This window comes from Alexandromys fortis, unplaced genomic scaffold, assembly GCF_014885135.2.
Source record: "Alexandromys fortis isolate MF-2015 unplaced genomic scaffold, M_Fortis_MF-2015_v1.1 scaffold_69, whole genome shotgun sequence".
NCBI classification, from domain to species: Eukaryota; Metazoa; Chordata; class Mammalia; order Rodentia; family Cricetidae; genus Alexandromys; species Alexandromys fortis.
The window spans coordinates 8592905-8609995 of NW_026067951.1; the positions used below are offsets into that span (position 1 = coordinate 8592905).

The 17091-nt window shown below is 43.3% G+C and overlaps 1 protein-coding gene across 2 annotated transcripts in view; it reads right to left on the minus strand.

The window, feature by feature from the left end:
* Fbh1 (F-box DNA helicase 1) overlaps positions 1-17091 on the minus strand; it is a 40104-nt gene that overhangs the window by 11791 nt on the left and 11222 nt on the right. For both annotated transcript variants that reach the window (XM_050150477.1, XM_050150476.1), the window contains exons 2-13: positions 15727-15882; positions 12764-13365; positions 9666-9796; positions 9424-9559; positions 8415-8605; positions 6150-6242; positions 5587-5681; positions 3822-3990; positions 3014-3236; positions 1843-1930; positions 1671-1757; positions 894-1030 (exon numbers count right to left, since the gene is read on the minus strand). In XM_050150477.1, the coding sequence (XP_050006434.1) occupies positions 894-1030; positions 1671-1757; positions 1843-1930; positions 3014-3236; positions 3822-3990; positions 5587-5681; positions 6150-6242; positions 8415-8605; positions 9424-9559; positions 9666-9796; positions 12764-13300 (1887 nt within the window). In that variant the 5' untranslated portion in view covers positions 13301-13365; positions 15727-15882. The remainder of the gene's footprint in view (positions 1-893; positions 1031-1670; positions 1758-1842; positions 1931-3013; positions 3237-3821; positions 3991-5586; positions 5682-6149; positions 6243-8414; positions 8606-9423; positions 9560-9665; positions 9797-12763; positions 13366-15726; positions 15883-17091) is intronic.

Consider the following 17091-nt stretch of genomic DNA (forward strand, 5'->3'; position numbering starts at 1 on the left):
GAAAGGAAAGGAAAGGAAAGGAAAGGAAAGGAAAGGAAAGGAAAGGAAAGGAAAGGAAAGGAAAGGAAAGGAAAGGAAAGGAAAGGAAAGGAAAGGCTGGGTACTTTGGTGAATAGTAATCATGTTGTCTATTTCATGAACTATGTCTATATCTACATCATGAATTATGTCATATAGTTGCAACCAATAAGAGCAAAACACAACTTTCAACAGGACTTTCTTGCTATAAAACTATTCAGAGCAAATCATGATCAAATTATTTGTAAAATAGACATTCATACATGACTCAAAACAAAACAAAAAACTCCCAGCCTTATGCTATCCTGTAATGGAAGAGAAAAAAAAAAGAGTCTCTTTTACATAACTTCAGATAATTTATACAGATGCTCCAACACTCACTCCTGTGTGAGCCTTTGCAGTGGAGGAACCTGAGTGCACCTAAGTTAGCATCAATAGTCACATCCCATATTGATAATATATACGCTTGAAACCATCAGAGAGATGGCACTTCAACCCTGTGATTCTTCCAAAACCATAACCCTTGTCTAACCTTGAGAAAAGGCACCTGAGAAGTTTCAACACACAGTCATACTAAAACTACTTGATTAGTACAGAAAACTATCAATGTCATCAGAACCAAGGTTAAGTCTGAAAAGATATCATTTCAAAGAAAACTAGAAGCAGGCATGACTGTCCATAATGTACAATTCTAAAACAGCAAAAACTAAAGAAATATGATGAACCACGGACTTTGACTTTAACAATAAACTGGTTTGTTATTTGTGGAAAATAAAATACCTCTTCCACAGTACTGGTACATTCAAAAAACTAAGAGGGAAAGCAGACTGCTTGCTTATATGTGCTAGGGCCTGAGGATAAGTACAAGCTCTTACCTGTGTTAGATAAAAGACGTGGGTGTGGGGGACTGTGAACAGAGCGTTCACTGCACCTCGGAAGGTATAGATCTGTTGGTGGGGGTCCCCCACAAAGATCTTCCCACATGGCTGGGACAGAACTATGTTCATGATAGCTGCAACCAGCAAGGGGAAAAGTGAGAAATCTGAAGGGCAACAATCCACACAGCACAAAGAAGCCATATTCAAGAAAGAAAACAAACCAAAACTAAACCAGCCCAAGACAAACAACAAAACTTTCTTTCCCTACAGGGCAAGCATTCTATAAAAGGGCTCAATTTAATCTTGGGCATAGTATCTGGCAATAGGAATGTAGATTATTTTTAGTCCTGAGTGAACTGATTATAAGAAATTCTAAAATTATCATACCTCCAAATTACCTAGAAAGTCAATTTTTTAATACAGTCTATTTTCTTCTAGTCATGCAACCTAAAATTTCACTCTAAATCAATAACCTTTTCTCACTCAGCATGAGACTAGGTCCCTATATGCTGAGGATGTAGTCACTCAGTATCTTAGGAACAACTTCAGTAAAACATATAGAGGAAGACAAATCTACTTCAGGTGTGGGAAACAGACAACCATGGAAATCGTAAGTCTAATTTCTGAAAGACTAAGAATCATTTGCTCCTCTTCTTTAATACAAATAAGAACAACCAACTTATTCCATGTTATGTGTCCTCTTACATAATCATGATGCTCTTTCTAGGTATTTGAGATACATATGTCCTACTGATGTCCTGAATAGTTTATCACCTGGGGTACAGTCCTGGGCCTCATCCACAAAGATGGCGTCAAAAGAGGCAAGCAAAGGTTTGCTCAGCTGCCAGAGTTTCAAATAGCCTAGAAGAGAGTAGAAACCAAGAGTCACAAGTCATAAGCAAAGCAGCTCCATCTAATAGACAGCCATGCTAGGAAAGCTGCCTACCATCATGTGTCATTTGGTATGCCTCTTCTTTGCATTCCCCCAGCTTCCGCATGTTGTCCCAAAGTCGGCTTGCTTCATGGACACCATTCTAAAAAGTAAGTGACACGGGAACCCAAAGTTTAAGACCCTGGAAGAGACAGTACCCTGAATCACACTTCTGCTTCCACACAGTGCAGTGGGAGCAAAGATAGCACCCCAGAACATAGCGGGGCCCACCCTTTCAGGGCTGCAAAGAGTCTTAACACTGAGATAACAAGTGTTTAGAAGGGTACAAACAGGGGTCACAGCAGAGCAAAGATCAAAGACCTCAACAGCTGATGAACCAAAGAGCCAACTGTTTTTGTAGACTCAATATTTGACAATTAATTTCTAAAAATCTACTAGAGAACAGCTTTTTTTACAAGCAAAATGTGTGTAGAGCCATAACAAAAGAAAGGAAAGAAAGGAAAGAAAGGAAAGAAAGGAAAGAAAGGAAGGAAGGAAGGAAGGAAGGAAGGAAGGAAGGAAGGAAGGAAGGGAGGGAAAGAAAGGAAAGAAAGGAAAGAAAGGAAAGAAAGGAAGGAAGGAAGGAAGGAAGGAAGGAAGGAAGGAAGGGAGAGAGGAGGGAAGGGAGGAGGGAAGGGAGGAAGGAAGGGAGGAGGGAAGGGAGGAGGGAAGGGAGGGAGGAAGGGAGGGAGGGAGGGAGGGAGGGAGGAAGGAAGGAAGGAAGGAAGGAAGGAAGGAAGGAAGGAAGGAAGGAAGGAAGGAAGGAAAGGAGATACCCAATGACTGAATAAGAGCTGAGCTCTTACAAACTATGGGCAAGTCCTTCTGCATCTGTTCTTACCTAGTGTACTACACATGGGGAAAACCGTGGCAGGAAATAAAACACACTTTTCTGTGATCCTAGCACTAGGGAAGCTGACGCAGGAGAATCTTGAGTTTGATTTTAGCCTGGGTCACAGAGACCCTTCACGCTTCCGAAAACAGAGACAGTCAAAAACCCAGTAGGACTATTATGACAGCTAAGGGGATGCCTGTGAGCGCTCCCTACAGGAGAAGACGGCACGTGGTTCCCAGCTGTCATGACAGGCATTCGTTTCGCCTGTCAATTTTCAACTTTTAGAAGTGGTTCTGAGAAAATGACCAAGATCATACCATGTTCCTCATTCTGAACACACCGGAGACTCACCAGTTTCTCACTCTGCTCAACCATGACTCTCTGTCCTTGGCTATTCTTGCACCATATGGGCACATGATCGATAGTCAGCTCTTCATCAGCTGACGCAAAGAAGTTTTCTAAAGTCTTACACACTAACTTGGCCCTTATGAATCCACCTTTCCCTTCAGCAAGGACGGAGTTAACCATGAAGGGCGTTAACTTGAAGAGATTCAACTTCTTCTTCAGCTGGTACCTGTAACACATACCACAGTGAATGGCATTGGCCTTCACAGGCACTGTGTGTTTACCGTATCCCCAATTCTCATCACCAACAAGGCAATCCTAGATATCAGACACAGGAGAGGTTTTAGGAACCACAAAACCACATCTGAACAGCTTGCCCTAAACTTTCATGAACTTGCAAATGACAACCAGAGAGCTGTACAAACCAGCTCACAGCAGATGCTACTATGTGGTTCGTGCTCCAAATAGTCCCTCCCCTACCCAATAAGATACCTACAGTTCCTTAAGCCTTTGTGTCCACAAAGCCTCAGGCATATGAGGGTTTCCCCATTCGCCCTCCCCAGAAGCGTTTGAAATTCTTCAGAATTTGTGACATATTGAACGTCAATGCCACGATTCCAGGGAAACACAAATTCCTTCTCAGTGAGATAGCTATTTGTAAACAAATTTTTTAAAGTGTCAAAGTATGATTATCCAAGCTCTTTTTGTCTCTTGTGTGTACACGGAGAGAATAGCACGACACTTCCTTAGTGCTGTAGAGAACGATGACAGTAACCGACACGTGAGAACCAGCGCCAGCACCGGTGACACTCACTTTCGCCCGACGTGACTGTACGCCATGGAGTGGAACGTTTTGCAGATGACATTGCTGGGGAAGACAAGCTCCGCCTGCTTTGCGATGCTCTTGTTGAATGTGACGTACAGAAACCTGCTCTGAGACCACTTCTCAGCATACTTGACCAGGGTAGAAGTTTTCCCAGTGCCTGTTGAAGCCAAAGGAAAGAATGTGACCCTCTGACTAGGAAAATCATGCACCAGGATTCCCACTCAGTGTTTCTCAGGCTTATCCAGCCTCTGATTTAAGACTGGCATCGATATTGATAAAAAGTGGTGCTGTGAATGGAGCAGGAGCCCTCCCTCATAGAAGGTTAAAGTGGCTGGGATCTTGGCTCTCGCCAAGCAGGAAAGGGAAAGCCACTGACCTCACTGACTTATTATTTGAGTCTGTGAAGACATGGGTCCCCAGAAGCAAGGGCTCAGTAACAGCTGGCTGTTGCTGCACTCGGGGTCATCCATGTCTCTGAAGCAAGAACGTACACAGGGAGACAAGGACCCTCTGATTCTCTCTGCTGCACCTGTTCTACCTGTCTACCATTCATCCAATTATCCACCTAATCAATCCATATTTCATTTAACAAATATTTACTGAATACTTATTACATGGTCACCTATGTGCCAAACACAGAGAAATAATTTAAAAAAAAAGATAATAATCTAGTTAGAAACAAACACCAACACAGGGTGAAACCAGATAACAAAATGAGACTATAAAGCCAGCACAGGGTAGGAAAGAGAAGAGTGAGAACTGGAAACAAAACTGGTCTCACCTCTAAGGTAAGACTGAGAACACAACTCCTCCTTCCCAGACTAAAAAGGCTGCTCTGAAGATGCTCTTGAACTGAGCAGACATATTACAAAATAATGCATGTGCTGGCTACTTTTACTGTATGGTAATCAGGTACGATCAATTAGCAAAACAGTTACATTGAGTTCAGTAATCAGATGTTCAGGATTCAAAAAGGTTTTCACCAGGAAGAGACAGAAATGATAAGAGTGAACACAGCATGATAGAAAAAAAAAAAAAAAAAAAGAGAGAGAAATGGGGTTGGGGGGGAGAAGAGAGGGAATCCTGGAGAGGTAGCATCCCACTGATTCTGGCTCTGCTACTTGGTTATTTAAACTAAATTAAGTCTCTCTGAACTTCAATGTCTTCATAAAATAACGCTATCAAACCAATCTCACAGAATGCTGCTGGGACCAGCACCATGGCAGGCCACTGCAGGTGTTTAATAAATGTGGCCAGCAGGATATCAAAGCAGCAGGAAGGATTGCAGATAGCAAAAACTGTGAGTCAAAGTTCAGACAATAAATACTCCAGGTATTTCGGGAGGCTCTAACTAAGATAAGATGCACAGAGACAATATATTTAGGAAAGCAGACTGAAGCAAGAAAGGCCCTTGAAGACATCCCCCTGTAAGACCAGGAGGCTCCTGCACCCTGTTAGGCAGATATGACCTGCCTCTCCAGAAGGAATTGCTGACCGAGAACACATGTGAGGGACTCACCCTACCTCACTGACAGACTTCACAGAACAACGCCTAGGAACTATCTATCTAAGCAGGAATCCAATGTAGATATTCTAAACAGTGGTAAGAGAAAACCAGTCCTTCTTGGCTGGCTGCTTTGGGGATTAACCAAAGTAATTCAATAAAAGGTCAAGGTAGTAGAAAGGGGATACAGCGATTAGCAGGCAGAAGCAGCTACACGAACCTCCAGGCACCTGACTGGAGCTCCCTTACCTGCAAATGCCATAATTTTTACCACCTGGAGAGGCTCCATCTTATGGTTCAGAATCAGCTGTTGTTCATGTGTTAGTTGGATAGATGTTTTCTTGCTATAATCATTACAGAAGAGAAATTAGAAAAACAGAAAAGAATTAAAAAGCCCAAGGGATGGCCAGTCCAAAAACCAAACAAGCAAACTGGATACACAACAGTAGACCCCCAATATATCTCCCCTGGTCGGGGTGGGCTGAATGTTCTGAAACTAGAGTAAGATGCTACTGTACGGCTCCATAAATCCACCAGAAACCAGCGAACTCCCAAGGGTGAAATTTACACAGTGCAAATCATGCCTCAATAAAGTGATCAAGACAAAACGCCTCTTGTCCTCAAACATGAAAAAGCCAAGGAAGAAAGTAAACCAGAATTGTGGTTCATGTCTGCAATCCTAGCGCTCAGGAGGCTGAGGCAGGAGGAATGTGGAGTTTTGGAGTTCAAGACCAGCCTGGGCTTCACACTGAGCCTTTGTCTCAAAAAGGAACAGAAGACCAAGCACACACCCGCATATAATGAATACATACCCTGGCCAGACAGACGGCTCCTCTTTAACTTTGGTGGCCTGAGTACAGGAGTTCTCCTGAAGGTACAGGCAATAGAAGATGTTGTAGTGAATCCTAATGGGGGAAAAAGCAGATTTAGAGACCTCCAAATTTAAGTCATAATCTATCTCATTTTTCTTGTATGTATTTCAACTCCTTACCATTTCCAAAAAGGTTATTCCTACTACATTTCATTTTTTAAAAAATGGAAAGAAAAGACTGCAGTCTCTGCAGCTTACAAAAGCACTTCTGGGAATCCCAGCTCTGAGAACAGGCACTGTGTCTTCTATGTGTAGCATCACACTAAGACCAGGACAAGCTCTTGAGGAAACAAGAGTACTATCCATGATCTTAAGAGATAAGCAGTCAACAGAGCAGGCATCCACTGGAATGCAGGCATAAACAGCACTTCTGGCAACGTGAACCCTGCTTAAACAACCCAACCTCATTGCCAAACTCGTTCATCTTTCTGAACCTCAGTTGCTCTTCTGCCTGGTGACGTTGGCTTAGAAGCATGAGTAACATTCCCCTTTAAAAGTTTCTAAGGAAAGGTGCTTCATGGATAGTAAGACAAGAACACCAAAGACAAGATGTCAGAACAGCTAAAGGGGACCAAAGATGACAAAACTAAGTCAATAGATGAACAAGACATAATAAACTCAGGTTACCCAAGGCAGCTCCAAACCCTCTCATGTCCCCACATTCAGCTCCTGGAACACTAATTCCCCAGTCAAGTGCTCCACTCCACTCCAGAGTAAGGGGAGCTGATCTCAGAGCATCACTCTTTTTGATGGAAAGTATGTTTAATAACATTTTGTAGGCTGGACGTACAACCAGATCAACATACCAGACTACTACGGTCTAAACTGTGCCCCCTGAAATTCAAAAGCTGAAGCCCTAATACCAAAAGTGACTACTGGAAGAAAGGAAGGGAAGAGAGAATTAAGATTCAGTGCAGAGACAAAGCTATGGCTGTCCACAACTATCATTTTTATCGAAGAGACACAATGTCAAGTGCTCTGTCTCCCCTGCCCCCAACTCTCTCTTGCTGGGATACAGAGAAGACGTAGGAACCCAATCTTCCCACCTTGTTCTTGGATCTTCAGCCTCCAAAAGGGCAGGAAAGCAAATGTCTGTGGCTTAAGTAACCTGGTCTATGGGACTATGCACACAGAATATTAAGTGTACACTGTAAGTATACATTTGTTTAAGAGGACACTGGTCTTCATTTGATCATTTGTCTTGGTGGACTCTTACAGAACTTCTTGCTCCAGGCCTCAATACCATGGAGTGGGCTAGAATATAAGCCAGCTAAAACACTGAACAGAGAACAATCTGCACTATCTTACCAGGACGACAGGGCACTGCTCGGGGCTCACTGGTCCCAGGGGCCAGTCTTTTCCTACAGGAGAAACCCTCTGGGCTTCTGCTTCTCTAGGTCTGGTTGCATGATGGCTGCCTGTCTTCACCACTTCAGATGAGAGGGCAGGTCATTCCCTATGTAACACCCATACTCGGGATTTTAAAGATCTTCCCTCCCCTGGTCCCCAGACATCTCTCCTAATCTTGCACGAGTTTCTCCCGTATTCAATGCACTACTGCCACACTGGACTTCCCTGGGATTTATCAAATTCACTCCAACTTTGGGCCGTTAAATTACCTATCCTTTCTCAAACTACAAATGGAGGTTCCCCCTTGACATCCGGCCTTCCTCAGAGAAGTGTTTGCTCGTGCTACCCGAAACAACGTTCCCCGCCCTCTCACAGTGCTCTGCTTGCCCCCCATTACAGCACACACCAACCCTCAAGCGCCTCCTACTGTGTGCAAGCTCGGTAGGAAGTACCTTCACTGCAGACTCTCTCATGCCTGGACAAGCTTGCTACTTATCTTTGCATATTTTATCACTGTCAAGATAACAATGACAAATCAACACTTTCGCCCATTAAGAAGATACAGTCACTAATTCCCACGGTCTGCAGGGAAGAAAGAAATGCTAACGTTTTCCTAGGAAAATGGAGCCATGTGTGAATACAGCGAGGCATCTCACCTTCACCTACAGCTTCAACACTCAAGAACATGAAAACTGTGAAGAAATCTTAGTTGACAGGCACATGGTATTCACAAAGCACTAGGAATTGCATTTCCACAGCCCAGTCCCCTTCTACTCTTTGCAGGGATAGAGGAGGAGCCAGGGCAAGCCCAGGGCCCTGCACTTCATCAAGGCATCCCCCTCCTCCAGGGTGGTACCTATTGCTGATGTTGATCCCCTTCTCCCTCATGGCGTAAAGGAGCACAGCTATGCAGTATAAGGTCTCGGTGACATCTGGCATGGTCACCGTGGACCTGGATCTCCTGAGGCAGAACAGCAGGGACTGGATGTCGTTCACGCAGCTGGAGAGGAGCACCATGGCAGCCACCAAGGCCCAGACATTAATGCCCTTCAAAGAGAGGTATACAGGACAGGAAGAGAAGCCAGAGCCAGTCACAAACTGGGAACTAGTGAGGAAACTGATAGACATTTCCAGCTTCTTATTTTACCGTGTATCTATAGTAAGGCCTTCAAATTACCCAGTGTGTCAACAAGGGAAGAGCCACCTGAAGGGCTAGAGAAATGGCTGTTCTTGTAGAGGACCCAGGGTCAGTTCCCAGCACCTACATGGCAGCTCACAATTGCCTGTAACTCAGTTCGCGGACTCTCTTCAGACCCCCACAAGCTTCTGCGCACATGTGCAGACCTACCCTTAGGCACACATCCACATAAAAAAACATAAATACATATATTGGGTTGTGGGTTTTTTTTGGGGGGGAGGGGGGCTGGTGTTGTTTTGGTTTTTGAGACAGGGTTTCTCTATGTAGTCTTGGCTGTCCTGGAACTTGCTCTGAAGACCACGCTGGCCTCAAAATCAGAGATCACCTGCCTCTGCTGGGATTAAAGACGTGTGCCACCACTGTCTAGCTTATATTACTTGTAACACTCCAAGTGTTCACAGAGGCTAACTAGCATTCAGGAATACTTCAAAGGACTCCTCAACAGAACAGACCAAATGTTTTGTAAACTTCCCTCCAAATGCAAGAGGCTGCAAATAGGCCTTTTATTTCTCAAAGAGACCATAAACAGGATTAACGCTACTCAGAGATTCAATCAAAAATTTGAAAATACACACACTCTTCAACTAATCTTAATTACCAACACGCTTCCAGGGAGCAATGATGTCACCATCCCTCACAGTACCCGCACAGCCTCTTACTCACATACCCCAGCAGCTGCATAGAGGTCAGGTAGTTGTTGCCGCAAGCATGCCTCGGCCCCCAAAAGCAGAGGGTGATCCCTCAGGCTCCACAGCACCCTCTCAGGGTCTACACTTGGGGAGCATTTGGTGGTGGCTATGTATCTGTAAAAAACTCAGGAAATGAGTCCAGAAGGAAGACAACCATGAGCAAAGACATATGAGGAAGGACTTTGAAAACTGTCTCCCAAACAGGAGGAAAGACACTCACCGTATGAGGTTCAGCACACATAAGTCTGAGTCCTTTTCTATGCCATGGCTCAAGAGAATGCCATCCACTTTGCTGACAGCCTGCTCTTCGTTTATCAAGTATCGATGATACAGCTTTTTCCAAGGAATGAACTATGTAGTTGAAAAACAAAATGAAATAACATCACGGCCATGATTCTTACGAAGACCGGGCCACCAACAAAGAAAACCTTCTACCAAGTGCAAAGCAAGTACAGCTCCCGATCTGAAGCTGGGCAGGCCAGGGAGAAACACTGTATGAGCCTGAGTCTTGGCTCTGACACAAATGTCACAGGACCTGGAAAAGCTAGCACTGTGGTTTTCTTATCTTAGCATCAGGTGAGCAGCACTTCCAAGTTAAAAAAGCCATCCTGACCTTAGATCAGCAGCTGCTGCACGACACAAAGGAAGGCGTCATGGAATGCGAATGCTACAGTGACATCTTCACCAAGACGTGGTGACAGAGAGGAACTCCGTGTGCTAGGGTGCACAGATGTGAAGCAAACACCAACAGAACTGAAGAAAGAAGCAGATGGCAGACGTGCAAGGAGATGCTGGATTTGAACAGCACTAAGACTACTGAACCTAACAGGTCCATACGTATGTTCCATCCAACAGGAGTAAAATCCATACTCATCCAAGCTACATGAGCATTCTCCATGTTGGATCACATTCTGGGTCATAAAGCCAGTCAATCAATAAAAATGGCTGAAGTTAAACCATGAATCTTTATAGTAACAACATGGGGACACAATAAATCAAGGCATCAGGAAAACCACACTACCTACAACTTAAACCAGGCATTCCTATTCTTGAAATGAAGTGTCACCATGTAGTGGAGGCTGGTCTGGTACTAATTATGTATAGCTGAGGCTGGTCTTGAACACATGGTCCTCCTACCACCATCTCCCTAGTGCTGGGATACAGGCATGTATCAGTGCATCTGGGTACACTGTGCAACCTTGGAATAACCAATGGGTCAAAGAATAAATCACAAAGAAAGTACCCTAAAACAGGGGGAAAGAAAGACAGAACAGAGCAAAACTTACGAGACACTCTGAAAACAGTGCTGGTCAGCAGGCTTACAGCTAAAATGCTTCTTTTTACAACAGAGAAGGAGTGAGCATTTGGTAGAACATCAGTGGTAGCACATCCTAGAATGTGCAATGCATAGGCTCAATCCTTAGCACTGAAAAAGATCTGAAAAGAGTAAACTTCCTTCATAGTAAAACAAAAAAGGAGCTAAACTCAAAACCAGCAGAAGAAAGAAATTACAAAGAGTCGGGCAGAAGACCTGGGCACAGCAGTGCACATCTGTAACCAGGGCTGGGGAGATGGATGCAGGAGGATAAAGAGTTTGAAGGTTCTGGAATACACAGAGAGACTGCCTGAAAACAGCAGGAGCAACAGCAATGATACTAATAACAATCCTTAGCTAGATCAACTAATAAACATGAAAGGAACATTAAAATTAATGCCAAAGAAGTAAAATACTACAAGGGGAAAAAATAGATAAATTCCTAGAAACACTCATCCTACCAAGTCTGAATAATAGAAACAGAAATTTTGAAAGAATGATAATAAGTAAAGAAATAGAATCAAAAATCAAGCCTTCCATCACAAAGAACCAGATGGCTTCACTAAGGAATCCTACAGAACATTTAACGAACAATCAAAACCAGCAGGCCTCACACTCTGCCAAAAAGACTGACAAGAAGGGAAAAGTGCCAAATTCCTTTGGTGAGGCCAATACTGCCATAACATGAGAGCCAGACGTAGACGCTACGAGAATTTGCAAACCATTTGCAGACTACTGAAAATAAAGACATTGGACTGCTGTTGCCGATGATCAGAATGGCATTGCTATAACAATTTAGGAGAGAAGTGCAAGCTTGGACATGGTCCCAAGAAATCTTTGCAAACAAAAAGCCCTTACTTATCCCCACCACCAGTACTAAGCTCATACAAGAGAGCTGGCCACTTAGTTGACAGAAATAGTATCAGCAAACAGGGTTCACATCTAAAATCATAAAAACACTTCTCAGAAATCATGAACTAAGTACAACCTCACAGTAGAATGCTAAAATGACAAGATACTTCTCCCAATATCTTTTGTACTCAGAAGAAATTTAGCTTTCTTGTTTTGGACTGTATGAAATTCAGCTCAGGGGTCTCTGAGATCTAAAACTGTGAGGCTTAGTATGAAGGTTGCACTTAGCAGCTGGACAGCTGTCACTATACTACAAAGTAACATGATGAATTGTACCATAAATGCTATTGATCATGTTTGGGTCACCACAAGAAAAAGAGAAAGAAAATCAAGAGTGTCATGAACGTTCAAAGAAAGCACAAAGACTAAGCTTACCATAAACATCATGTTGAAAAAATACAAACAAAAAAGATTACCAATATCCAGGAAAAACAAAAGACTAAAAGAATAATAACAACTCTACAGGGAGCAGCTCCCCACCTCCCTGATGGAAAGAGGAGAGTCTGAAAGTCCTTTTTCCAGCACGACTGTACAAAAAAGTAGAGAAGTCAGAAAGACAGGCAGTCTGTGCCCAGTCTGTGCCCAGAAAATAGAAATGTCAAGTGATTCAAACAGGGAAGAGAAAAAGGCATGGAAGAGAATGGGTTACTAAGGTTGATTACCATAGCAGGATTACACTGCCAGGTGCACAAACTGCTGTAATGGTAGAAAGGAAGTGAGGAACTCCAATGGGACAGGATGGGAAGGCAGTCTGTCCAGCTGATAAGCCTTGAAGAAGTAAGATGGCAACAAGTCAGGTATGGCGACCTTACTCTAAATGGGATGGGGATTACACTGCATGGTGGGCCAAATGCACAGTCTATTATCAGGACACAGCAAATCATGTGCTTCAGAGAGAACAGAACTGTGAGAAGAAGTAAGTAAGGGTTCTGGAAGATTCGGCAGGATAAGCCTAGATGGCCCCAGAAGCCTGGGAAGTTAGCACGGTGTTCATGAAGCCAATGGAAATGACCAGTTTGGGAAGGTCGTCTCCTCAGACACCTGCACTATGAGGCTAATCTGTATGCTGCTTGAGGGAGCGCCTCACTCACCAGTGGGTCACTGATGATCTCCCTCCATAGGTGGCACACCAAGCTGAGGTTCCAGTAGAGGTCCTCCACTGGGAGGAAGGCAAAGATGTGCCTCAGGACTTCACTAGGCAGCCTACAAATGTGGCTGGGTGCTTCTTGGCAAGGCAAAGTTCCCAGGAGGCCATAGCATGAGTCGGGAAAGGGATCAGGACCAATGTCCTCAATGTCCTGGCCAGGTTCTCTAGACACCGTAGAGCACTGTGACAAACCATCCTCTGCTTCCTGCCTGACCTCCCTAAGCCTTGTGCATGATGAGTAGAAACGATGGCGTGGAGTCTTCTTAGTAACTCCATCCCACTGGCTGGCCTCTGCAGCTTTATTACTCTCTTCCTCAAAGGAACGAGACCGTTTCCTGGCAGGAAGAGCAGACCCTGAAGAGCCCAGCCTCTCTTCTCCATTATCGTGCTGAGGCAAAGCACAGCTGCTCTCGGCAGGAAAAATCATATCTCCCTTAGAGTCCTGACAGCTGTCCCGGTCAACAGAATTGCTTTTGGCCATGTCATTGGTACAGTGCTGGTATTCAGCTAGGAAGAACTCAGTAATTAATCTCTGAGGTCTTCGACCTGTAGAGAGAACCCAAACAGAACAAGAAAAAACAAATCAGTGGCTGCTGACCCACAGTAGACACAAATAAGACTATTTAATTACCTGTGTTAACAAAAAAGGGATACTGATGTGCTTATAGGTAAGGAGGTCAAATAAATAGCTAACATAAAAAAATCAGACATGTGTTTAGCAAGAGACAACTGCTGTGTACTGACCAACACTACCGTAAGCATATATATGAATAAGGTCAGATGCTGTACACTGGACACCTGGGTGGGCAGACAGGTAAGAAGTGACTGCTCCCATCTGCACTCCAGACACAATGCAGCTTCCAGGTTTGCTCCCACCACAGCAAGTCCACACTTCTCCTAGCAGAAAGAAATATCCTTCATCAACATCCTACTATGAATCTGTCATTTTTAGAACAAGGAGCTGGAATTTTCTCATTTTATTAGCATGATACCCAGTCTCTTCTTCACATGGACTCAATCAGAATTCCTAAGTGCATCTATTTTTGAGAGGACTATGAAGTAACCGTCCCTGAGCATACCACCTTTCAAGAGAGAGCCCAAACAACAGTAATCTCAGACATCACTAAAGTATCAGTGTCGAGCAATATATATGGTTCCTTCCTAAATGGTAAAGCAAAATTCTTACTTTGGAAACACAGAGAATGGATTGAAACCAGACTAGCCTTTAAATGAATTAATAGACTTGAAATATATGTCATATTTGGGAGAGGGACATCAATTATAATTGCTTCCAGAACAATATAAAAGACCAGAGTGTCGGGCTGGAGAGATGGCTCAGAGGTTAAGGACACTGTTCTTCCAGAGGTCCTGAGTTCAATTCCCAGCAACCACATGGTGGCTCACAACCATCTAAAATGAAATCTGGTGCCCTCTTCTGGCATGCAGGCATACATGGAGGCAAAACACTGTATTGTATATGTAATAAATAAAATCTTAATAAAAAAAGAAAGAAAACAGCTGCATATTTAAAAAAAAAAAAAAGAAGACCAGAGTGTAAGGGCAGGCTAAATCCAGATACTTCTTTTTTTTAATTCATTTATTTTTATTTTATGTGCATTGATATTTTTGCCTGCATGAATGTCTGTAAGGCTGTCAGATCCCCTGGAACTAGAGTTACAGACAGTTGAGCTGCCATGTGGGTACTGGGAATTGAACTTGGGTCCTCTGGAAGAACAACAGTGCTGTTAACCTCTGAGCCATCTCTCCAGCTCCCCAGAGACTTCTAAAGTCTCCAAAGTCAGTCACTGCACCAATAAAAACTGCTACCCACTCAGCAACAAGGGCCTGAATGAATTAACAAGACAGGTGAGAGGTTGCCTATCCACACAAAGCAAACTAAACTTCAGAATGTAAAATTAAGTCTGAAACTGCCGCACAGAATTGGTTATAGCAGTCCCCAAATTGAAAATTATGGATTATTTAAACTAGATTGGATTCTGAAATTAGGAAAAGCGATCTAAATATTTTAAAACAGGTATTAACAAAAGTAAGAATTTGTCTGATATAAGGAGGGATGACAAGAAAAATCAAATTGCTGGAAGTCAACTTTCATATATTAATATTATCAATATTAAAGAGATTAATTAGTGACCCATATTTGATCATTATGCATTACACACTCTATCAAATAACACACTGTACACCATTATAAAAGGATAAACATCGCAAGCCAATCAAAAAAAAAAAAAAAACCCTAAAGTTTTTTTAGGTTTTTTTAGGCAAACAAACAGACCCGTCAGGTGTGGTGTGAGTCCACTGTAGTGACGGGGAGACAACTCAACAGGCTCTTAGGAATCACTATGGCGGGACAGAAGAGCGTCATGTCTGAGGCATTAGGCTTACTGCACAGACCAGGTACCAGGAGGCAAGGGCACAACTGGAGAAGCACTGGGGGAAGCGCAGGCCTGTGATCCAGCTGCTCTGGAGGCTGAGAAGCTTAGTGTGCAGAAAGAGCGGGGATGTAGCTCCTGGTAGAGCACATGGGACCCTGGGTTTAATAACCAGTCCTATGTACAACAACCAAAAGAACAGGCACTGCCACAGGCAGGATCACTCTACAGGAAAACAGTGAAGCCTGCGGCCATAGGACTGGAGGAACACTGACAGCGGGGAAGTCTTTTATTACTTTATAATTAGGCACACTGGCAGGGTCTCTTGGGATTTAACATTATAGAAGGACAGAACTTCCATGGAAAACACAAAAAAATGAATGTAAGTGTCAATTCATTCTACCAGGTCTGTAAAATCAAGCGGCGACATTTACAAACACTTGCATGAACTGGAAGGCATTCAAAGGTCACAGCAACTACAGATTTTGAAACAGAAGATACTTTTCTCAACACATACCTCTATCACCTCCTTTTCTTCTGGGTCTAGGATAGAGGCCACAGTTTGGGTCTCCGCTTGTCCATCTCTGACTGAAAGGTTGAGTCGCGGCCAAATGTTTCCGGGCCAAATGCTGGCAGTCAGCTGCTGTGAGATGCTTCCGCTTGAATCGTCTCACTGTTTCGGAACGAGCAGAAGACATGGGATACTTGTTAGTTACCCCAAACACAGACGCTTGCCAGTGAATTATAGAGTGAGCATCACACCACAACCAGCCTTTCTCTTCTCTATGAGTTCCATGACTAAGCACACGTTTCTTAGAATTTAAGAACGTTTATGGCCTCCACCTCCTTGAACACACCCAATCTTCAAGCCTGTTTAGAGTTTAGATAGGAGAGTGTAAAGTAGCACTCATAAAAGACATTTTGTGATCCTAAAGTGACATTTTCTTTTATTTAACTACTTAAAAAGTGTAGCATATTTTATAGAAGATTTAGTCGTGAAACATTCAAAAAGAAGTTGTCATAGCCTAAAGACAAACACTGCACGCTGACTCTCAAATTGTGGATCCTCACTTTGAACTTTTAAATTTATGTCTCTAATTTGGAGTCTGTAGAGGTCAGGAAACTAGAAAGCTCCATGAGAGAGAAAGGGAAAAGGCCTTAAGGGGTGAGGGGATATGATACAAAAGAAGTCACCATTAACATAACAGACTAGCAACTTTCCCAGCCTTCATGTAAGCCACATTTCTACAATAGCCAAAATAAATAAATAAATAAATAAATAAATAAATAAATAGGAGTTGGCTATATCTTTTATTTTAAAAATAGAAGTTTGGGTTTTTTGGTTTGTTTGTTTGGTTTTGTTTGCTTGCTTTTGTCTGGAGATAGGGGCTTACCATGTTGCCTTGGGTGGCCTGGAACTCAGAGATCCTCCTCTCGGTGGCGGCGCACGCCTTTAATCCCAGCACTCGAGAGGCAGGCGGATCTCTGTGAATTCAAGGTCTACAAGAGCTAGTTCCAGGACAGGAACCAAAAGCTATGGAGAGCCGGGAGGTGGTGGTGCACGCCTTTAATCCCAGCACTTGGAAGGCAGAGGCAGGCGGATCTCTGTGAGTTCGAGACCAGCCTGGTCTACAAGAGCTAGTTCCAGGACAGGCTCCAAAACCACAGAGAAACCCTGTCTCGAAAAACCAAAACAAATAAATAAAGTGAAAAATTTTATACTTTACTTTATACCAAAGCAATGGAATAAATTAAAGTACTTCTTTTAAATTGCAACTTTTAAAAAAGACACGTATGAGGACCTGGGTTCATATCCCTAGAACCCATGTTTTAAAAAACAAAAACAAAAAAAATGGGTACGGCAACTTAGGGCTGTGGTCCT